The 23,761-nt window shown below is 47.2% G+C and overlaps 1 protein-coding gene across 2 annotated transcripts in view; it reads right to left on the reverse strand.

Annotated features, from left to right (window-relative positions):
• LOC147446820 (ARP protein (REF)) overlaps positions 1 to 23,761 on the reverse strand; it is a 192,470-nt gene that overhangs the window by 101,240 nt on the left and 67,469 nt on the right. For both annotated transcript variants that reach the window (XM_086522788.1, XM_086522787.1), the window contains exons 6-7: positions 21,628 to 21,704; positions 21,342 to 21,429 (exon numbers count right to left, since the gene is read on the reverse strand). In XM_086522788.1, coding sequence (XP_086378914.1) covers positions 21,342 to 21,429; positions 21,628 to 21,704 — 165 coding nt within the window. The remainder of the gene's footprint in view (positions 1 to 21,341; positions 21,430 to 21,627; positions 21,705 to 23,761) is intronic.

Here is a 23,761-nt window from a genome sequence, read left to right on the forward strand (position 1 = left end):
CCTAGATGCGGAGCCAAACTTTCCAAAGCATATTAAGCAAGATGCACTCATTAATTGTAACTCTCTCTTCAGCTAATATTCTCTCTTCGTCAAGTTAAGCCAATAGGGTAAGGGTAAGAAGAGGGTAGGTAGGATCTAGGGCTAGGTATGAGTGAGGGTTGTGTATTGGGCGGGTAGGGGTGAGGGTGGAGCTAGGAGTGGGTAGAGAGAAGGGAGAGAGGTTAGGGGGTAGGTAGGGGCGAGGGGGGATAGGGGGTGGGTAGGGCTGAGGGAAGGTGGGTAGGTGCCAAGGGAGATAGGGGGTGGGTAGGGGCGAGGGCTAAGTAGGGGGTGGGTAGGGCTGAGGGGAAGGTGGGTAGGGGCCAGGGGAGATAGGGAGAGGATAGGGGTGAGGGGGGGTGGGTTGTGGGGTGAGAGAGAGAGAAATGAAATGAAATGAAATGTTATATTAACGTCTTCAAAAGGCCATAGTGACCTATGAGACCAGAAAGTTACAAGGTGGTGGATCTGATACAAAGTCAGAGTAACAAAATAACAACAGTACAAAACAAAGATATATACTATGGGATCCTAGATTGGTCGATGTGAACTAAGCAAAAATGGGCGGCTTGCTGGGATAGCTGAATCACAAGAGATCTAGCATCGGTCGTTGGCGAATCTCATCAATTTCCTCCATGGTTAGTAGCCTGACCGGGCGTCGTGCATGCCTGGCCAGCGTGCTCCGAATCTTTTGACATAGCCTCCGTCGATGTTGTGTAGTCCTCCGCAATCGTGGGCGCCTGGATTTCCCCAGTTCAATCGCTCAGTCGATCAGTGTGCCTCTGGTGTGAGACGAGGGGGAGCTCTGCTGTGGGAGTGGCTCTTGCGGCTGTCCCGTGTCTGCTCTGAAGAAGTCTGTGATCCGTCTTTGAGACTGGCTAGCCTCGCCATTCATCAAGCTATCTCCGTGTCTTCGTAGCTCGAGCAAGAACAAACCCAAGCATCTCTGATCTTCGTATCCCATGACTCTTGAGAGTGGTCCAAAACCCTCTCTGAACAAGCAATGGAAGCGGCCTCGTATCTCGTAGTAGACGGGGCAGCGGCATGTATAATGCAGCTCTGTCTCAGGTTCCATGTCACACAAAGGGCATGTCCTGGCCTCTGCTGGTTCTCCGCTGTATCTCCCAGTCTCAATCCGCAGCTGGTGAGAAGATGTGCGTAACTGGCCAATAGCACATCGTATCCCATGAGACAAGTGGGTATCCATGTATCTGGGTCTCAGCACAAAACCATCTTCCATAAGCTGGAGAAGGTGGTCGCTGTAGAAAGCCATCTTTGTGCCCAAATCCTGTGCTGGTTGTATCCATGTCCTCCTAGTGTCTAGCTGGGTCAGGTCTTGGCGGATGAGCTTGGTGATCTCTGACTGTGTAAAAGTGAGAGATGGTGCATCCAATGAGTACTAGAATGGTGGCAGCCTGTCTATGCTGAACCCATGTGCCTGAAACCATGATGTCATCTCCCCATACCAGCATGTTGTATCTCCTTGTATGGCTAACTGTCGAGAGGACTCAAGTGCTATGCGAGCATATCTATCTCTAGGGAGTTCCCATGTGCGGTTTATGAAGGAGACTGATCTGGTGAGCGCCTCCACCACTAGTGGGGGGGCCGCTAGCTCTACTCGGATAATGGCCCGTGGTACTGATGCCTTGGCTCTAATGAGCCGCGAGATCATAGAGACGAGAGGTTTCTCCATGTTCCCCCATCAATCTGTGCGACCCGGCCTCCCGCGGTGATCCAATGAAGGTCCCCATATCTCAGCTCCATAGAGCAATGCTGAAGCCACCAAAGTGTCAAAGAGCCAGAGCTTCGTCCGGGGCTCCTGAAACTAAACCTGCGAATACATCTTCTCCAATCTACCCAATGCTGCGTGGGCTCTAGTCAGTTTGGTCTCTGCTGCTCTTCTGAGTGAGAATGCAGGTCCGCTAAAAACCACTCCAAGGTAAGTGTAAGCATCTGTGTACTCCACAGTCTCCTGGCCGTATGTGAATGTAGGTGCTGACCTCCTGATCCATTGTGGGGTGGTATTGAACACCATAACCTTGGTTTTACCAAGGTTGACAGACAACCCACTTTCGTGGGCAAACGTATGCAAAGCATCCAATTGACGTTGCATTCCCTCTGGGGATTCGGAGATCAACACTATATCATCAGCATATAACATAAGTGGGATCCATGTCCCTGCCAACTGTGCACCTCTATCCCCATCGCTCTCAATGTAGTCAGAAACCTCATCCACATACATACCGAAAAGAGTAGGAGAGCGGGCAACCTTGCTTCACCCCAATAGTGGAGTGAACCGGTGTAGAAAGTCCCTCCGGGGTGCGTACATGCCCTACTACTGATCTATACAATGCCATGATGCCCCAAATGAGCTCTGTGGGTACTCCCATTTCCCGTAATCTGCGCATCAATCTTGCTCTGGGTACTGTGTCAAAAGCTTTGCGGAAGTCCACAAAGCTACAATAGATCCGTCTCCCATGAGATCTGCCTTCCTCGATGATGGCCCTGAGTGTTAAGATATGGTCAAGAGTAGAGAAGCCTCTCCTGAACCCTGCCTGCCCAGTTGCACACATTCCTTCCCTCTCTGCCCATCTACTCAGATGTTGCTCAAGAACGGATGCATACAACCGTGCCAGTGTGTGTCCAATCATGGTAGTGCGATAATTCCCAGGCTCCATGGGGTCTCCTGACTTGAAGATAGGTAGGATCGTAGATAGGCTCCAAGTGTCCGGTAGACCCTCACACATGGCACGGTTAAACATAACTGCTAGAAGCTCTGCTAGTAGGTCTTTGGCATGCATGAAATGCTCAGCGACTAAGCCATCATGATCATATGCTCTCCCAGTCCTCATCTTGTCAATAGCTTTCTTCACCATCTCAGCGGTGAAAAAAACACGTGTGTGGGCATGGATCGGGGGGGTTGGGGAGGGGCGGCTGTCCAAGTACTGTGTACAAAGATGATGCGTACTGACCCTAGGTCTCTGTGGAGGAAATAGCCGGGGGGGGGGGGGGACTGCTCATGAAAGAGCCGCCACGCCTCACTCAAGTCCTAACTCAAGAATAGCTGATATAGATCCTGCTAGAGTCGAGCCAAAAAGCCCTCTTCTTCCGCCGCACCAGGCATCGGAAGTCAATCTGTGACTGTCTGTGAGTGACGTCCCCCAAAAGTACCTCCCTCTGAAGTCTGGCTCTAGTCTGGCGGCACTCCTCATCTTACCTGCTGTTCTGAGGCATGCTCCTTGATCGGCGGCTCTGCTCAGGCTGGGTGTGTGGGTATGCTTCTGCTGGTGCATCATGTAATGTCTCTGTCAGTATAGTCGTTAGCTCCTCCAGAGGTCGCCCCGGGTCCTCAGTGCATAGGCGTCTGTAGATCCCGTCTATGTATACAGAATCCGTCTCCCGTGTGAAGGTGTAGCGAGTAGGGGCTGCTACCCGTGGCCTGTGTGCTACACTGAACTGGAAGGAGATGGTCATCGACACCAGAGCATGATCCGCTGCCACCCCGACTGGTCTCGGCCCAACTGTGAGATCCTACATACTAGAGATGAGATTCGGCTGTGCCATGACACAGTCCACTGTGCTCGCTCCATGTCTGTGTGGGAAGCATGTAAAACCTCCCGCAGCAGGAAATCTCTGTAGGCCGTTCAAGATGGCCAATCCATGTGCGATGCCCATGTCTATCAGGTGTCGCCCATACTCAGTATATTCCACATCGTGTGATAGTCTGGACAGGTCTGTCTCTACAACATCTAGCTCTCTTAGCATCTCCTCTGAAGTATCATAAAACACTGCCTGGTGATGGGCAGTCCTAGCATTGAAGTCCCCTAGGATGATAATGTCACCATCCCTAGAGAACTCCCATATGTCATCATCCAAAATAGAGAAAGGGGACTGTCCTCTGGGTGATGCATAAACTGATGTACACGGGGGCAAGTAGCAAATAGCTAGGTAGAGATATCTGCTTGTCTCTGCATTCAATCTCACCCACATATACCTAGCATGCTCATCCCTACGGGCTATATGTATCAGTGGCTGCAGATCCTCTCTAAATAACACTGCCACTCCCCCCGAGCCTCGCCCTCTGTGCTCTCAGCGTGTCTCCTGTCTGTAAGATGTCTCCCACCTATATCCACTGATGTGAGGCATGGATTGCCCAGGGGCCTGGTGTGTCTCAGAGTAAAAGATGATGTCTCTTCCAGTAAAGCTATCCTCAAAAGCACCCACATCAAGACGCATAGATCCATTACAGTTCCAGCCAGCCACTTTGAGTGTGGTCCCATAAGTCTCGCAACGTCATGTGGAGCGTCGCTCTAGTATAACCACTTCTCCATCTCGGTAAAAGGCAATCTTGCCTTTTCCCCTTGCCACTCTAATCTCTGGCATTACTTCCTGCATATGAGCGATCTGCGAGAGGGTGAGATCATCCCCAAGAAAGATGCCAGTCTCTTTAAGAGTTGGTCTTTTCTTCAAGAAGGACTTCTTCGCTTCCATGGAGGGAAAACGGAGGATGAGTGCTCTTTCTTTTGAGGTTTCTCCACTGCTTCCATTTTTCTTTATGTTGCCCACTGTAACTGGCCTGTTAACTTCATTAAGGGCGGTAGACCTTAGACTTAAACCTTATTTGCTTTCACCCATTTAATTTGTCGCCCACTTTACCAGTACTTTCAAGACACAACACAGGGGAAAGGGATGCAGGTTGCTAAATTGCACCTGTATGAGAAAACCGACACTAGACTGGCCCCTAAATTAGGCGCCCCTTTCGGTATTTCTTTATTCTTTAAAAGAGGGAATAAACGTTGTGGTTCCCTACAAGCTGCCCCACACAACCTTGGCTGAATTTCAACTGTTCTGGCCCGATTTCGGTAGCATAACTATACTAGGACCCTTCACAGTCAGTATTCCCACGCATTGGATGATTTTCCCCACGCATACGGACACTTTGCAAAACCTGGAGAGAATCTGCAGCACGCTGAATTCTCTGTTTTCTGCCCCGAAAATGCGCCAGATCACCTGTACAGCGGTCCCCTTGCGTCCCCAAACCTCCTGGGGGTATTAGGGTCCGTTTAGGGCCAAAACCCTAAACCTGCAAAAATACACAGCAGGCTGTAATTCACCGTTTCGCGCTCCGTTTCGCATGCCGGTCGCATCCGTAGCAAGTCCTCGAGCTCCCGCACCTGTAGGGCTACTTGCCCTTTGAATCGGACGAGATTTCGCACGTGAAACCTCTCTGAATCACCTGTACCTGCGGGGGATTAGCCGCTAGCTAATCCAGTACCTGTGCAAGAGGCCCTTGCCTCGGCAATCGCGCATGAACCCACACAACTGTACATTGGTCAATTGAAAAGCCCACTAGTGGGGCATAACATACTGCCATAGGGGAGAGAGAGAGCAGTGAGAGGTATGCAGGTCAATACATCCTGCACCTCACTGTACATAGAGGGTAAGCCAGCACTCCATTGAAGCTCTCCCACCTGTGACAGCACTCAAAAACGAGCTCACACCTGAAAATCACGTTTTTGCCTTCTCCTTAAGTAGTAAAATGGCCTAAGAGTGCCAAGTGTCACTCATTTGTGCATTTTCCCGCTTTAGACCCTTGGGTCTAAAAATATCTCACCTGCAGCCTCTGTTGACTTGGCCACAAAGTAACAAAATGATCCCATGTCAAACTGCACGTAATGACGCGAAGACATTTTGCCGTCCAAAAATAGCAGCCCCTAAAATTTAGAGTTTCTGCCATTACATTCTTCTAGGTCATCTGACCCTCTTTGTACACTGCACAGCACACCAGAACTGAAATGTACCTATTTGTAGCAAAGGATTCCACTTTGGCCACTTTGGCTGGGCCAAATGAACCCACTTTGGCATAACCATTAGTCCTTGTCCCAATAACCTTAAGTGCTTTCTTTTTTAGGTCCCTCAAGCCTGGGACTCTCACTCTGAACAAGTTCCCACACTGGCTATGCCATGCAGGGCAGTTAGGATTTCCAGGGGGAGGGGTGTTTCAAAAGATAAAAACAAACGAAATTCCCCAAAGAAAGGAGAAAATAAACAAAAATGGGAAGTTGCCACTGGGCTGGGTGATCATTTTTACCCCCCCTCTTGGAATCTGCCCACAAACGGTCCTAGTTTTTTGCCATCCTATTGTCGGAGACTTATGCTTACAGGTCAAAACTCGGATGTCCAGGGGGGGCACTATCTTTTAGTACACGTTGGATCCAGTAACCTTTCGAGCATACCCAAACCGACAGTTTAAGAATGCAACTACACATGTACTCTTCAATAGAAATAATTGCTGTACCCTTGACAAACTGACAAGAAATACTCACTTCTATAGCACTAAACAAACTTTTGGACATTCCATAAGAGCAATTGCCAAACTGACAATCTGTACAGCTCTAACATTCATGTAACATGCACTTGATTTGAGCTCCCTGTAAGTAACATGTACATCATTTCTTTCAGAAGCCATTGTCACACTGACAATCCATGTAGCTCTGAATCTCAAGGGGTCAAGGTAGGTTGCAAACCAAGGTTTTAAGTTCCCATACTTTTAGTGACTCTGCAAGTTCACTTTTTTCCGTCCACTTGACATCCAGAGGTGAATAGCTTCTGAACTTTACCAAACAGCACCTTGCAACCTTGCCTTTTCTTTTCTTTCTTTAGGTGCCAAAATCTGTTCTGGGACCAAGATCTCGTCAAGTTCCTCAACTTCCGGCTCATCTTCAGCTGGCATATCTTCTGGCACATCACCCACATAGGGTCTGAGAAGACTCACGTGAAACGCATTGTGAATCTTCCAACTCTCTGGTAATTTCAACCTTTATGCAATATCACTGATTTGCATACTGAGCATTGAAAACAATCTTTCTCTGCTCTTCATCTTGATCTTTGGAGATTAACCTGTGATCTACCCTTATGCTGTTACTTTTATTGGGCTGAGAATTCTCTTTTTGACACAATTTTGGCAGCGTAACTGTAGTAGAAACCTTCACAACGAAAAATCCACATATCCAAGTGATTATCCACGCATAATAGAGCACTTTTGCAAACTTGTCCTGGAAATTCAGCACGCTGAATTCTCTGTTTTTAGCTCCTAAAATGCTCCAGATCACTTGTATTATTGTTGTCTAGCTTCCCTGAAGCTCTTGGGACAAAAAGGCATCAAATAGGGTCAAAACCCTAAATCTGCAGAAAAATATAGCAAGCTGTATTTTCTTCTTTCGGGCTGTGTTTTGCGTGCCAATCGCACCAATTCGTCGCCTTTGATCTTCTACATCAGTAGGACTACTTGCCCTTTGATTTACACGAGATTTCTCGCAAGAAATCTTGTTAAATCATCCTATACCTGATTTGAATTAGCCTTTAGCTAATTCGGTACCTGTATGAAATCATTCCAAGTGGAAGGAGTCTGTCCTTGTAACAAGTGTATTCCACCACTACCTTGCATTTTTTTTTTCAAAAAAGTGACAGCTTTCCTGACTTTAAATGCTCCTTCCAACAAATGCTTTGTCAAACTATTCGAGGAAAGAAAAAACCTTTGTCCTCTCATCAAAGCCATTGAATGTGTCAATGGACTCACTGATCATCTTCTTTGTATGGCTTTAGCTTATCCATTGACTCCAAATTGTCAAAAGAGACAGTTTGCATAATGGGTACACCTGTGGGAGCCATCTGTACTCCCTAGCCAGTAACATATTGATGTCTAGGTGTCATATTCACTGTTGGGATTGAAAAACCAACCATACCCAAGTTGCCTTGTGACACCCCAAACTGACCTTGTGTGCCTTGAAATCCTGGGTGCAAACCAATGTTTGCATACATGGGGTTGGGCACCATGCCTTGCATACCCCTAAACACTGTTCCTGGCATGCCAAAACTGCCTTGAACTTGATGTACTATTGATGAAGATTGTATGAACTCCATAAATCTTGGATTCTCCATCAATTGCTTGAACATGGTCACACCAGTAACAACCTGCAAAGCTTTCTCTGCTTGGCCTGAACTCTCGCCAATTTCATGTGCAGTTGGAATAGGCTGTCTATCCTCTGAAGAGGAACCCTCTTCCTTGTTGCCATACATCCTGTATCCAAAGAAAGACTCGTAGCCTTTCTCACCTGTATCCAAAGAAAGACTCTCGTAGCCTTTCTCACCTGTAGATCCAAAGAAAGACTCGTAGCCTTTCTCACCTTTCTCACCTGTATCCAAAGAAAGGTTCTCGTAGCCTTTCTCACCTGTAAATCCACTCGATCTACATTCAAACTCTCTGTGTTTTCAAGGTCATCCCAAACTCTCTCTTGTCTTTAACCCAAACTGCCCAAGGCTCACTTTTTGAGGAAAAAGTGATTTAATCCCGTCGATGGAACCATGTAACCGGCCTGTTAACTTCATTAAGGGCGGTAGACCTTAGACTTAAACTTTATTTGCTTTCACCCATTTAATTTGTCGCTCACTTTACCTGTACTTTCAAGACACAACACAGGGGAAAGGGATGCAGCTTGCTAGATTGCACCTGTATGAGAAGACCAACACTAGACTGGCCCCTAAATTAGGCGCCCCTTTCGGTATTTCTTTATTCTTTAAAAGAGGGAATAAACACTGTGGTTCCCTACAAGCTGCCCCACACAACCTTGGCTGAATTTCAACTGTTCTGGCCCGATTTCGGTAGCATAACTATACTAGGACCCTTCACAGTCAGTATTCCCACGCATTGGATGACTTTCCCCACGCATACGGACACTTTGCAAAACCTGGCGAGAATCTGCAGCACGCTGAATTCTCTGTTTTCTGCCCCGAAAATGCGCCAGATCACCTGTACAGCGGTCCCCTTGCGTCCCCAAACCTCCTGGGGGTATTAGGGTCCGTTTAGGGCCAAAACCCTAAACCTGCAAAAATACACAGCAGGCTGTAATTCACCGTTTCGCGCTCCGTTTCGCATGCCGGTCGCATCCGTAGCAAGTCCTCGAGCTCCCGCACCTGTAGGGCTACTTGCCCTTTGAATCGGACGAGATTTCGCACGTGAAACCTCTCTGAATCACCTGTACCTGCGGGGGATTAGCCGCTAGCTAATCCAGCACCTGTGCAAGAGGCCCCTGCCTCGACAATCGCGCATGAACCCACACAACTGTACATTGGACAATTGAAAAGCCCACTAGTGGGGCATAACATACTGCCATAGGGGAGAGAGAGAGCAATGAGAGGTGTGCAGGTCATGACATCCTGCACCTCACTGTACATAGAGGGTAAGCCAGCACTCCATTGAAGCTCTCCCACCTGTGACAGCACTCAAAAACAAGCTCACACCTGAAAATCACGTTTTTGCCTTCTCTTCAAGTAGTAAACTGGCCTTAGAGTGCCAAGTGTCACTCATTTGTGCATTTTCCCGCTTTAGACCCTCGGGTCTAAAAATATCTCACCTGCAGCCTCTGTTGACTTGGCCACAAAGTAACAAAATGATCCCATGTCAAACTGCACGTAATGACGCGAAGACATTTTGCCGTCCAAAAATAACAGCCCCTAAAATTTAGGAGTTTCTGCCATTACATTCTTCTAGGTCATCTGACCCTCTTTGTACACTGCAGCCACACCCAGAACTGAAATGTAGCCTATGTAGCAAAGGATTCCGCTTTGGCTGGCCAATGACCCCACTTTGGCTAACCATAGTCCTTGTCCAACCTTAGTGCTCTTTAGCCCTCAGACCTGGACTCTCTCTGAACAGTTCCACACTGGTTATGCAATGCAGGGCAGTTAGATTTCCAGAGGGGTGTTTCCAAAAGGTAAAACAAACGAAATTCCCCAAAGAAAGAAAATAAACAAAAATGGAATTGCCACTGGCTGGTGACACCCACTCTCCATGCCCTTGTGTGCGTCGGCTCATTAACCCCCATCAAGGCTGTGAGTTTTGTTACTTCTTCATCCACATTGCCTTTGTCTCTAAGACCGCAAATTCTCACATATAAAGCGCGCACCCGTCTTCTTTGCTCCTCCTCTAGTGTCAGATTAATGATAGTGGGTGTGGACGTGGGCGTTATCTTCTTGCCTTTTCCTTTCTTGGCCACCTTGATCCATTTCTCGGCTTCATCCGCCTTCTGTTGAGTTTTGGTAAGAACATCCACCCAAGAAGTCGTCATTTCTTTGTGTTGCTCTTCTCCCTCTTTGATGGCCCGTACTTGCTCCTTGATCGTGTTGATTTCTTCGATTACTGAGGGTTGCAGTTCGCCCTCTTCCAGTGTGTTTCTTGATCGTGCTTCGGCGAGATCTTTCTTGAGTGACGCAATCTCTTCATCTTGAGTCGTCACTCGGTCTTCCAGCGTACTTATCTTGCTCTCTTGGATCAGCACGCGTCCTTCGAGCATGTTTATTGTGCCCAAGAGGTTGCGGTTCATCTTGGTAATGGTCTCCGTCATTTCCTCTTTGCACTTTTGAATGGCATCCTCTAGGGGGTCGGCTTTATCGTTCAGCTTCCTCAATGCTTGATCGCCGTCCGCAAAGGAGTCACTAAACTTACGTGTGCACCCACCCTAGCAGCAAGCGCGGTAGCTGGGCGAGTGGGGGAGCGTGCGGAGGTATGGCAAGGGAGGGGCAGTGATAGAGTACGGACGAGAGAGAGAGAGAGAGAGAGAGAGAGAGAGAGAGAGAGAGAGAGAGGGGAAGGGGGGGCGGCGGGGGGGGGAGGGGGATATGGCAAACTTAACCGGTTTACAAAGAGAATTTAAAATTAAAATGTATCTTAAGGCTTTACTTTTTATTAAAAAAAAATTGACTTCCTACGCGTAGAAGAAGGGGGGTGCTGGCTGCTGGACTTGCTACGCATAGAACAGCTCGACATGCTACGCGTAGGACTACGCGTGGGGCAGCTGGGTGTGGGGGGAGCCCGTCTGGTGGCGATGGGACAGTAGCACGTCCCGTGTGTGTGTGTGTGTGTGTATGTGTGTGTGTTGGGGGGGGGGGGGGGGGGGGGGCATCAACGGGGCTGGCAGCAACGGGTCCCTGTAGTATGCAGCAGGTCACGGCTGTGGCATCTCGACCAGGGGAGCAGCGCGAGGTGAGGGCAACACGAGAGGGACCCGCGCAGCACGAGAGCAGAGAGAGTGGGAGTGGCGCGAGGGGAGGTGGGACTGCAGGGGCAGCGCCGCGGGGAGCTGGGGCGAGAGCGCGCGCGCGCACACACACACACACACACAGAGAGAGAAATGAAATGAAATGAAATGAAATGTTATATTAACGTCTTCAAAAGGCCAAAATGACCTATGAGACCAATCAGTTACAAAATAGTGAATCTAATACCATGTCTGGGTACAAAAGAACTAGAAAAGAACTAGAAAAGAACTAGAAGTGGAACAAAATACTACTACTACTACTACAATCTAAAACTACGTGGGTGTAGCAGCTGATACAATAGGTACCCGGTAAACTGGATGTAACAGTGTGTGAAACAAAGATGGAAGAAATGGTGAGGATCCATCCTCATCTGCACTCTGGATGTCGAGAGAGTATGGCTCGAATCTTCTGTTGTAGTCTCCGTCGATGCTGTGTAGCTCCTCTCCTCAGTCGCGGTCGTCTGTATCTCTGTAGCTCCAATGCTCGGTCGATGAGAGTGCCAGTAGTGGTCGAATGAGTGTGGGACGAGCTCTGCAGTGGTGGCTGCTCCTCTGGCTGTCCCATATCTAGTGAAAAGAAATCTGTAATGTGTCTCTGGGACTGCCTCTCTCTAGCTCTCCCCAGTAAAGTGTCTCTATACCTGTGTAACTCAAGTAGATATAGTCCAAGACATCTCTGATCCTCATAACTCATGACCCTAGATAGAGGACCAAAACCCTCTCTGAATAAGCAGTGGAAACGCCCCCGTATCTCATAGAACACTGTGCAATGACATATGTAGTGCAACTCTGTCTCTGGCTCTCTCTGGCATAATCGGCATATCCTGCTGTCTGCTGGTATCCCTCTGAATCTACCAGTCTCAATCTCGAGCTGATGTGAGGATGTGCGTATCTGACCAATGGCACAACGCAAACCATGAGACATATGTGTGTCCATGTAGCTGGGTCAAATCACAAACCCATCTCCTGTGAGGTGGAGAAGATGCTCTCTATAGAAAGCCATCTTCGTGCTCAACTCCTGAGGCGGCTCTATCCATGTCCTCCTGGTGTCGAGCTGGATCAGGTCCTGACGAATGAGTCTAGTGATCTCCACCCGTGTAAGAGACAGCGAGGGTGCCTGAAGAGAATACTGGAAAGGGGGCAACCTGTCCATGGTGAAGCCATGCGTCTGAAACCATGAAGTCATCTGTGCATACCAGCATGAAGTGTCCCCCTGTAGAGCTAACTGTCTAGAAGACTCAAGGGCCAGTCTAGCATATCTGTCTCTAGTAGTATCCCATAGGCTGTGCACAAAGGACACTGATCTGGTAAGCGCCTCAATCTCCATGGGGGGGGCAGCTAGCTCTGCTCGAATGATCGCGTGAGGTACGGAGGCCTTGGCTCTAATCAATCGGGAGATCATAGATACCAAGGGCCTCTCCATACGTCTCCAACCATCCTGGCCTACAGAAGGTCCCCAAACCTGTACCCCATACATCATAGCTGAGGCTACTAAAGTATCAAAGAGCCATAACTTTGTCCGAGGTTCCTGGAACTGAACCTGCGAACACATCCTCTCCAAGCCTCCCAAGGCCGCATAAGCTCTGGTCAGTCTAGTCTCTGCTGCTCTCCCCAAAGAAAACCTCGGCCCAGTGAAGACTATCCCAAGGTAAGTGTATGCATCTGTATACTCCACAATCTCTTGACCATACGTGAAGGTCGCTGCCGATCTCCTAATCCACTGCGGTGTGGTGTTAAACACCATGACCTTGGTTTTACCAAGGTTTACAGACAATCCACTATCCTCTGCAAAACTGTGTAATGCATCCAACTGTCGCTGCATACCCTCTGGTGAGTCAGAGATCAAGACAATATCATCAGCATATAACAACAATGGGATCCATGTCCCTGCCAGCTGGGCACCTCTATCACCCTCTCTGTCAATGTAATCAGACACCTCATCAACATACATACCAAATAGAGTAGGAGACAATGGGCAACCCTGTTTCACCCCGATAGTGGAGTGAACTAAGTCAGATATCCCCTCTGGGGTGCGTACATGTCCCATCACTGATCTGTATAAAGCCATAATCCCCCAAATCAACACTGTGGGCACCCCCATCTCCTGCAGTCTGCGCATCAGTCGAGCTCTCGGTACCATGTCAAATGCTTTGCGGGAATCCACAAAGCTACAATAAATCCGTCTCCCATGTGACCTGCCCTCCTCAATGATAGCTCTGAGTGTCAGAATATGGTCAAGAGTGGAGAAACCCCTCCTGAAACCTGCCTGTCCCTTTGCCCGTACACCCTCACCCTCTGCCCAGTTACTCAACTGCTGCTCAATAATGGATGCATACAATCGTGCCAGTGTGTGTCCAACCATAATAGTGCGGTAATTTCCAGGCTCTGTAGGATCACCTGCCTTGAATATAGGCACAATAGTAGACAACCTCCAAGTCTCAGGTAATCCCTCACACATGGCACGATTGAACAACACTGCAAGAACCTCCATCAGCATATCCCTAGCATGTAGAAAGTGCTCCGCTACTAGACCGTCATGATCGTAAGCCCTCCTGGTCCTCATCCTGTCAATGGCTCTCTTTACCATCTCGGTGGTAAAGAAGGTGCTCGTAGGTGGACATGGCTCTGTAGGATCTGGAAGGGGATCCTGCCCAGGAACCGTATATAACGATGTCGCATACTGGCCCCACACATCAGGAGAAGTAATCACTGGGGGAGGGGAGTGCTCATGGAAGAGTCGCCATGCCTCGCCTGAGTCTCTACTCAAGAACAACTGATACAAGTCTCGCTCCATCTGGGCCAGGTAAGCTCGTTTCTTCTTTCGCACAAGGCGCCGGAAAGCAATCCGCGACTGTCTGTAGGTGATGACTCCTAAATGAAGATCCCTCTGAAGCTGGGCTCTCATCTCTCTGCACTCCTCATCATACCAACTATTCTGGGGCATGCTCCCAGAATGTTGCCTCCGATCCGGTTGAGTGTGTGGGTATGCCTCTGATGCTGCATCATGTAGTGTCTCAGTCAGTAAAGTAGTGCACTCCTCTACTGAGAGGCCTGGAGCAACTGTGCATAGACGATCCCAGATCGCCTCTGTATAAACCGAGTCAGTCTCTGGTGTAAATGTATAACGGGTGTGTGACCTGCCTCCTGATTTCTGGGCTGTACTAAACTGAAAAGATACGGACAGTGTCAAGAGAGCATGATCCACTGCTACGCCCACTGGTCTGGCTCCCACTGTGAAATCCTGAATACAAGGAATAAAGCTCGGCTGTGTCATAACATAGTCCACTGTATTGGCCCCATGTCTGTGTGGAAAGCATGTGAAGCCTGCTGCTCCAGGAAACCGCTGTAAGCCATTAAGTATGGCTAGCCCATGTGTAGAGAGAGAGAGAGAGAGAGGTTGGGTAGGGGCGAGTCGAGAGGGGTTAGGGGGTGGGCAGGGGTGAGAGGGGAGAGGAGGTGGGTAGGGGCGAGGGGCTAGGGGGTGGGTAGGGGTGAGAGAGAGAGAAATGAAATGAAATGAAATGTTATATTAACGTCTTCAAAAGGCCAAAGTGACCTATGAGACCAGAAAGTTACAATGCGGTGTACCTGATACAAAGTCAAATTAACAAAATAAATTAATCTAGGATAACAAAATATAAATACTGTGGAAACCTAAACTAAGCTGACAAGTGTGAAGGTGAAAGGCGTGAAATGTGTGAACTAAGCAGTACAATGTGTATACAATATGGGAGGGAAGTGGAGATCCATCTTCATCTGCACTCTAGACGACGAAAAAGGAGGGCTCGAATCCTTTGCTGAAGCCTCCTTCGAAATTGTGTAGCTCTTCTTCTCCATCGGGGTCGTCTAGATCTTCCTAGTTCCAATGCTCGGTCTATGAGAATGCCAGTAGTGCGGGCAGACCTCTCCACTGTTGGCTGCTCCTCTGTCTGTTCTTCTGGGTGTACAATATCTAGTGTAAAGAAATCTGTGATCTGTCTCTGGGGTTGTCTCTCTTTAGCTCTCCTCAGTAAAGTTTCTCTATGCCTGTGTAACTCAAGTAGATATAGCCCAAGACATCTCTGGTCCTCATAACTCATGACCCTAGATAGAGGCCCAAAACCTTCTCTGAATAGACAATGAAAACGGCCTCGTATCTCATAGTACACTGTGCAATGACATATGTAATGTACCTCTGTCTCTGGCTCTAGATGGCATAAGCGGCATATCCTGCTATCTATTGGTGTCCCTCTGAATCTGCCAGTCTCAATCTCAAGCTGATGTGAGGACGTGCGTATCTGGCCAATGGCACAACGCAAACCATGAGAAAGATGCGTGTCCATATAGCTAGGTCGAATCACAAACCCATCCCTAGTGAGGTGGAGAAGATGTTCTCTGTAGAAAGCCATCTTTGTGCCCAACTCCTGTATCGGCTCTATCCATGTCCTCCTCGTGTCCAGCTGGATCAGATCCTAACGAATGAGTCTATTAATCTCTACCCGCGTCAGAGACCTCAAGGGTGCTTGTAGAGAGTATTGAAAAGGAGGCAACCTGTCCATGGTGAAACCATGTGTCTGAAACCATGATGCCATCTGTGCATACCAGCATGATGTATCCCCATTAAGAGCTAATTGTCTGGAGGACTCTAGAGCCACCCTGGCATATCTGTCTTTGGTAGTATCCCACAGACTGTGTACAAAGGAGAATGATCTAGTACGCGCCTCAATCTCCATAGGGGGGGCAGCTAATTCCGCTCGAATGATATCATGCGGTACGGAAGCCTTGGCTCTAATTAGCCGAGAGATCATAGATATCAGGGGCTTCTCCATACGCCTCCAACCATCCTGGCCTACAGAAGGTCCCCAAACCTGCACCCCATATAACATAGTAGAGGCGACCAAAGTATCAAAGAGCCATAACTTTGTCCTAGGTTCCTGGAACTGAACCTGCGAACACATCCTCTCCATTCCTCCCAGAGCCGCACCAGCTCTAGTTAGTCTAGTCTCTGCTGCTCTTCTCAAAGAAAATCTCGGCCCAGTAAAGACTACCCCCAGGTAAGTGTATGCATCTGTATACTCCACAATCTCCTGACCATATTTGAAAGTAGGTATTGATCTCCTGACCCATTGCGGCGTGGTGTTAAACACCATAACCTTGGTGTTAAACACCATAACCTTGGTTTTACGTAGGTTTACACACAATCCGCTATCCTCTGCAAAACTGCGTAGTGCATCCAAATGTCGTTGCATACCTTCTGGTGAGTCAGATATCAGCACAATATCATTAGCATATAGCAACAATGGGATCCACGTCCCTGCCAGTTGGGCGCCCCTGTCACTCTCTCTGTCAATGTAATCAGATACCTCATCAACATACATACCAAATAGAGTAGGAGACAATGGGCAGCCCTGTTTTACTCCAATAGTAGAGTGAACTAAATCAGATGCCCCTTCCGGAGTGCGTACCTGTCCCATCACTGATCTGTAGAGAGCCATAATCCCCCAAATCACCTCTATGGGCACCCCCATCTCCTGTAGTCTGTGCATCAATCGAGCTCTTGGTACCATGTCAAATGCTTTGCGAAAATCCACAAAGCTGCAATAGATCCGTCTCCCATGTGCTCTGCCCTCCTCAATGATGGCCCTGAGTGTCAGAATATGATCAAGAGTGGAGAAACCCCTCCTGAAGCCGGCCTGACCCTTTGCTCGTACCCCCTCGCCCTCTGCCCAATTACTCTAAGTGTTGCTCTAGAATAGATGCATACAACCGTGCCAATGTGTGTCCAACCATAATAGTGCGGTAGTTCCCAGGCTCTGGGTCACCCGCCTTGAAGATGGGCACAATGTTAGACAACCTCAAGTCTCAGGTAATCCCTCACACATGGCACGATTGAACAACACTGCGAGAACCTCCATCAGCATATCCCTGGCATGTATAAAGTGCTCCGCTACTAGACCGTCATGATCATATGCCTTCCCGGTCCTCATCCTATCGATGGCCCTTTGTACCATCTTAGGTGTAAAGAAAGTGCTCGTAGCTGGGCAAGGCTTGGTAGGGTCTGGAAGGGGTTCCTGTCCAGGAACCGTATATAATGATGTCGCATATTGGCCCCACACATCAAGTGAAGTAATCACTGGGGGAGGGGAGTGCTCATGGAAGAGTCGCCATGCCTCTCCCGAGTCCCTACTCAAGAACATCTGATATAAGTCTCGCTCCATCTGAGCTAGGTAAGCTCGCTTCTTCCGTCGCACAAGACATCGGAAAGCAATCCGAGACTGTCTGTAAGTGATGACTCCTAAAAGAAGATTCCTCTGAAGCTGGGCTCTCATCTCTCTGCATTCCTCATCATACCAACTATTCTGGGGCATGCTCCCAGAATGTCGTCTCTTGCCCGGCTGAGTGTGTTGGTATGCCACTGATGCAGCCCCATGCAGTGTCTCAGTCAGTAGAGTGGTGCACTCCTCCACTGAGAGGCCTGTACCATTTGTGCCAGCTGTGCCTTCCAATAGACAGTCCCAAATCTCCTCAGTATATAGAGAGAGAGAGAGAAGGGGGGGTTGGATAGGGGTTGGGCAGGTGCAATCCACCAGTAGATAACCATCCTGTGATACAAGTGCAGCTACTCCAACGGCAACAAGACTCAGACTGGCTGACATAAAACTCCTGTCAATAGCAAAAGTCTTCGTCTGGTTTAGCACTGAGTGATCCCACAGCCGTGCAACCAAAAGAATGGGTTGGGCATTGTCAGTCTACTGAGTTGAATTTTTTATTCTCTGTGGAGATAATTTTTGTAGGTGAAGAGGGTGCCACCGTTTGGAACATACAGACATCATGGGCTGGTGGTTGACCAATATTGAAGGAAGCTCGTTGGAGGTTAGTTCATCAGACACAGAAAAGGGTAGTGCACCAGACACATAGGAGGTTGAGGGCTCGGCTATCTCCTGTAAAGGAGATTCTTTTTCTCTTCTATGGTCCTTTAGGGGCTCATCAAACCGAAAGACTTCCACTGTAGGAGCATCTGAGGCATCCTCCTCCCTGACCCCCAACCATGCATCTTGGCTAGGCGGCACACTAAGGCCAGCTATTGTAAGAAAGTTGGAAGTTGGGGTATCCTCCGACAAGGATTGAATAGAGACCCCATAACAAGGCATAGACGTAGTCTCACTCTCCCTATGCAGGTGATCCATGCCAATCTCTTGGTCAAAGCAGGAAATCCTTTTTGTACCATGATCAATTCTCTCAATGTGGTATTTGCATGGGAAATCATCTACATAATGCTAGGACATCTAAGTGACCTTCGGGTCTGGAACTAACTTGACTGTGTCTTGCAGATTCCGGTTGAGGGGCCTAAAACGTAGAGAAAACAAGAGGTACCAACCTATGGGTGCCCATCGAGACGCCTAATTTATTAAAGAAGAAGAAACTAAAACTTTCCAACTTGTATAGTTCCGTCGAGGGGCCTACCTTAATAAAAGAAGTAGGACACAGACACACACACACACACACACACACAAAGACACCAGTGACTCAAGTCCTACAACAGAAAGTGTGCCAGTCAAAGAAGCTAGCGTGTTAGTCCCTGACGACCATGAAACAAGTGTTCCTCTAATGGAAGTCGTCGGCCTTGGTGAACCTATAACACATCATAGAAGGGGAAAGAAATCTCCTTTGCATGAGTTCACTTACTTTTCGAGGAGCTTCCACCTGGATGGTTACAAGAGGAGTATGCGGAGTTTCCAATCGATCAAACACCAGCCATGATGTCTCGAAGCTCCAAGAGGCAGCTCACTCTTCATCTTCTAAGGCGCCCTCTCCAGCTACACCTCCTGACCCGGTCAAAGAAGTCAACCTGGGCGACCCTGACAACCCTCAGCACATCCTCTTAGCAGCTTGGTTATGGGAGCATGCCTCCTATAATCGCGGACGGTTACTCTTTTTTCAAAGAAGGGGGGATGTCACAAATTGCTAACGTGTCAGGCCACAAAAGCCCCAGAGGGTTAGGACTCCCTAGGCCTAACCCTAGCCAATCTACAGATCCTGGCTGAGATGCCTAAACCCTAGAAGAAGCGGAAAAAAGGAAGTCCTCACCAACTTACAGATTCCTGGAGAGTGGCCCTATTATTAAATTGGGTTAAGATTAAAAACCCCAACCCCCGAAAAACTTAGAGGACCTTCGCCAAGGGGCCCAACTTAAAATAAAGCAAGTCACACACACTCACCTTCAAAAAGTTGTTGAGATGGGAGCTATACGGGAATCCACGAATTGTGTTGATTGCTAATGATGTTGCAGCAGCAAACGAACAGCCCTCTGGGCGCTTGCTTTTGGACCAGATGCTTTTAGAGTTTCTGCTTTTCATGTAAACTGCATTGGATGGCCAAGGACCTTTAAATACGTACTGTGGACTCTCTCTCTCTCTCGCACTCTACCGCATGGAGAAGCAAAGTAGAACCACAAAGTTGTATCTTGTTGAATCAATATAAAGAAATACCAAAAGAGGCGCCATCACTTGGGGCCATTGCAGTCTAAGAGCGAAACTTTGCCACTCCGTGTCTCGTGTTGATTCTTTCTATCTTTATGTTCAGTTGTTTGAAGTGCTAAACGTCTGTCTTAGTCTGTTCTTTTCAGTTGGCACGTGGTGCCCGTCCCATTACATAAACATACACACAACATTATGCTCCACGATTCCAGCCTATACATAACCACAAACATGTGTACTTCTAGTCTAGATGACCGCTATTGGTTGCCCTACTATGCCTTATAGAATCATTTATGCAAAGAAGGTTGTGCAAGGGTTCTAGTTGGATCTAATGGATCTGTCTAGACATGCACATCCCGCAAATAGGCTCACAAAGGTGTCGGCACATAATCCTGAGGTTTCCCTAGTCTAGGAATTGACTTTAACTCGTAGTCATATGTCCAAGTGGCGCATCGAGCACGAGCACATGCACATTCAAAGAGCAGGCCATGCCCTAAGGCGGCTTCCAGCAAGGGGCCAGCTTGACTGCCTTGCAAAAGGCAGCCAATTAGGCAGTGCCACATGGCAGCAAGAAAATGGTTTATTCTGACGTATGTGTGGGGCAGCCAGCTAGCACAGCCACATAGCGGCCAGAGAATGACCACCCCAAAAAAACCATCCACATGCGACATCATCCACATGGCAAATGGTAATTCATTCTCTCAAGAAAGGGTACATGGGCAAACTTAGGGAGGTAAATGGCAGCAAGGTGGCTTGCCTGTTGTCGGTTAGCCACATGGCAATTACTGCATATAGAGCATGTCACATGGCAATACTAAATAGGCTCCCGCTCTAGCCGTCTCTGACCATGTGACATACCCATCGTAGATCTCTATCAGCCCACTTAAGTGTTAGCAGTTAAAGAGTATTGATCGTGAAGTGTAGACTGTGCAGAACCCCCCTTAGTTGCAGAAAGTGCTACCGTATTATCTATGCATGTGAGAGCAAGAGAAAGAAAGAAAGAAAGATTTACTTAAGGCCTCATAGAGGCCAGAGAGAAATGGCCCACAAGATCAAACCATATACAAGTGAGCATGTATCTCTGCTGAATGCCTGCAACAGCACCATGACGATCCAATATTTTGCATCCAGCTAAGCACAGTGACCTATAGGTAGTACGCCAATGAGATGCTTCTACAGAGACACCCTTTTGTTAGAAGGAAAATGACTCATTGATATTCAATCAATCAAGGGACTTCTGCATATGCCAAAGACCATTACATGCTTCTGATACCCCAGATCTTGGTTGTAGCTTTTCAATGAGCTATTCTTTCCTGTGAATCAAGAGGAAGGATCTGCAAACTGGCTGAACCACATCACAAAGTTCATCCCGAAACGGTTAACAATGATTGCTGAAACCGCAGTGATACTTGGCAAAAAGGAAGGATACACAATGCCCATTCACATAAAACATATTATGAATCATGCTTACACATTTTCATGTGAAGAAATACGTTAACCTAGACTCAACGTTTGAGAAAGCAGCTGGACGCACATGCACACATATGCCAGCGTACACACAGGCATACACTGGCATACATAAAAAAGAATTACTGTGTGGAGCCTCACACAGACACACAAGATTAAACATACACAATAATGAGATTCATCTCCCTTGTTCTTGTGATGACTTAACATTTCAGCTTTAATAGGAGAAGTATCCTTGCAACAGGTCTCAAGAGTGAGAGAAGCAGCTTTTCTACCTCCATACCTTGTAGAAATAATTCCATGGGTACATAGCCACCAAACATCTCTATGAATTTGTCGCCCAACGTTCTAGTCATGTCTGTTTCCACAAACTGAACAAAATGGTATCAGACTTTAAGGTGCAATGTATACAAGGAAATGCACCTGATATGAACTTGCATGAATGCATCCCCTTGATCCATTCATTGATACAAATCCTAAGATGATGATGATGCAAATTTATGCACCCAAACCATGGCTTGCAGTGGTTTGCTTGTATCTGAAAAAAGCATAATGCTGTGGAAACATACCTCAGGGCAAATGGCGTTGACACGAATTTTTTTCTTCATCAAAACAGCAAGTGACCTGCTGAAAAGAGTCACACCACCTGTCTCCCACAAAAAATATATATATATTACAAAATTATTAAAAATCTCAGCGAACTAGCTCTTATAAGCTTGCCACAAAGGGTAAAACTATATCAGGAGATGTAATTATTGTATCTATCTCCATTTTAGCACAAAATGGATTGCTTAATATTCACACGACTAGGTCAGCATAACACAACACACGTCTACAATTCAAAAACATGGAGAATTTCATACTATTTTGCATAAGCAAATATCAATGACTAATGGAAAAGCCCAGAGTTTTAAAAAGCTTCAACAGCCTCAGGAAACAAATTTATAGGTCTTTGTCAACGAGTGCTAGCTCAATTGGAAGAGTCATAGCCTATGAGTTTAAAGGTGGTGGGTTAAACACCCCTTGAGTACACTAAGACATGTTCTAGCCCTTAGGGGCGTTTCCCCTGTGGTTTAACCAACCTTATCCGGCCGGGAAGACTCACCTTAAGAGTCGGGCTGCCTTCACCTATGGGGATTGGGTGTGTGTGTTGTTATTTCAAAGTTGTAGGTAATTCTCCAAAATATATATAATAACAAACTGTATGAGGTGGGAGGCTTTAATGAATTTGGGTGTTGCACCACATGCAGAATTTGTGTGTCTAATTACCGACCTCAACAACTCAAAATGTAGATTATGGCACAAGGAGCTTCATATGTCCTTCCATAGAAAGCAATCTCGTTTTGATCGAGTTGATACACAATGGCTTCTTTGCTTAGCATGTCCAGACTTTCAAACCAGAAAGGAAGAGATAATGGTTCTTTTAATTACAATTTTAGCGATGTAGATGGTAATGTTAAAAAAACAAATATGATTTAAAAGTTTCAAACGTGCTTTGGAAGGCCTACCTGCACAACAGATGTCTACAATGTCAAGTTTTATGTACTTGACCAAAAAAAATGAATTATCCCAGATCTAGACATCTACTTACATTCACATAAACAAAGCACACTTGTTATCACAGGTATGGAATCCTTTACCCCTCATACAAAGACCATTGAAGCACCAAGAAAGAAGACCAGAACAAGATAAAATTTCTCTCATCACGAAGTGTCACAAAGAAAGCCAGCACAGTCCTAACTGAATCCTCAGCTAAAATAGAAACGAAAAATAAATTATGCTTTTACTAAGACATCTATCCACACAAAAGAATGGTAATGCTTCTAAATGCTGTTGTAGTCTATGTGGGGAATCTGAAATAAACACGATGTCATCTACATAAAAAGGATGTAGGTCCAGCTAAATTTGTCCCTGACCCTCCCAATTTTGTCTACATAGTTCGATGCCTCATCGATGTAGAGTCCAAAAAACAAGGGAGAAAGCCGGCAGCCCTGTTTTACCCCTATAGTTCTCCTCAATGCATCTGAAAGACCCCCTAGATCACGCACTTTTCCTGCCACAGACTCATAAAGGGTTTCCCCATTGCATCTCCTCAGGCACACTTATATCCTGTAGCACCCCGCATGCATCTCCAATCCCAAGTTCTGATATTCCCATCTTATTCTCCAGTCCCTTTGCATCTTCTTTGGGACTGTCTTTCTCCACTCACCAAGTAACTTGAACATGTAATACACGTGCAATCTCTTAACTTCCTCTCCAAAAGGTAGCATTCATCACATCCACATTATTTCTGGAACACCCTTATGCTGCTTCACGACTATAATCAATTTTGCATTCTCTTCAACCTCTGGCTTAGTTTGTTGGTGGGCGACCTCAACAACTTTTGATTTCTTTCTCCACGTGTGGCTTCGTTGCTTTACTTCATTTTGTAAATCAGGTATCGTGGCCAATGCCTTGCCCTTCACCATGTAAAGCAAATGCCTCTTTGCATCATGCCAAAAACTTTTGCAAGTCCTGCATTACCTATTCTTTCTCATGTTTGCTAAATTCTGAATGCATTTCCCCTTTTGACTTGGCATACATTTTATCCCTCAGCATTACATACATTGGACACTTTTGGGCATAGTTTTGTTGCAGATAACACACTTTTGTCACTATACACATCTATATGTTTTTGTTAAGGAGCTCATCTCGTTGGCGTTG

The sequence above is a fragment of the Adiantum capillus-veneris genome, chromosome 11 (genome assembly GCF_014529385.1).
Source record: "Adiantum capillus-veneris isolate H3 chromosome 11, ASM1452938v2, whole genome shotgun sequence".
Taxonomy (NCBI): domain Eukaryota; kingdom Viridiplantae; phylum Streptophyta; class Polypodiopsida; order Polypodiales; family Pteridaceae; genus Adiantum; species Adiantum capillus-veneris.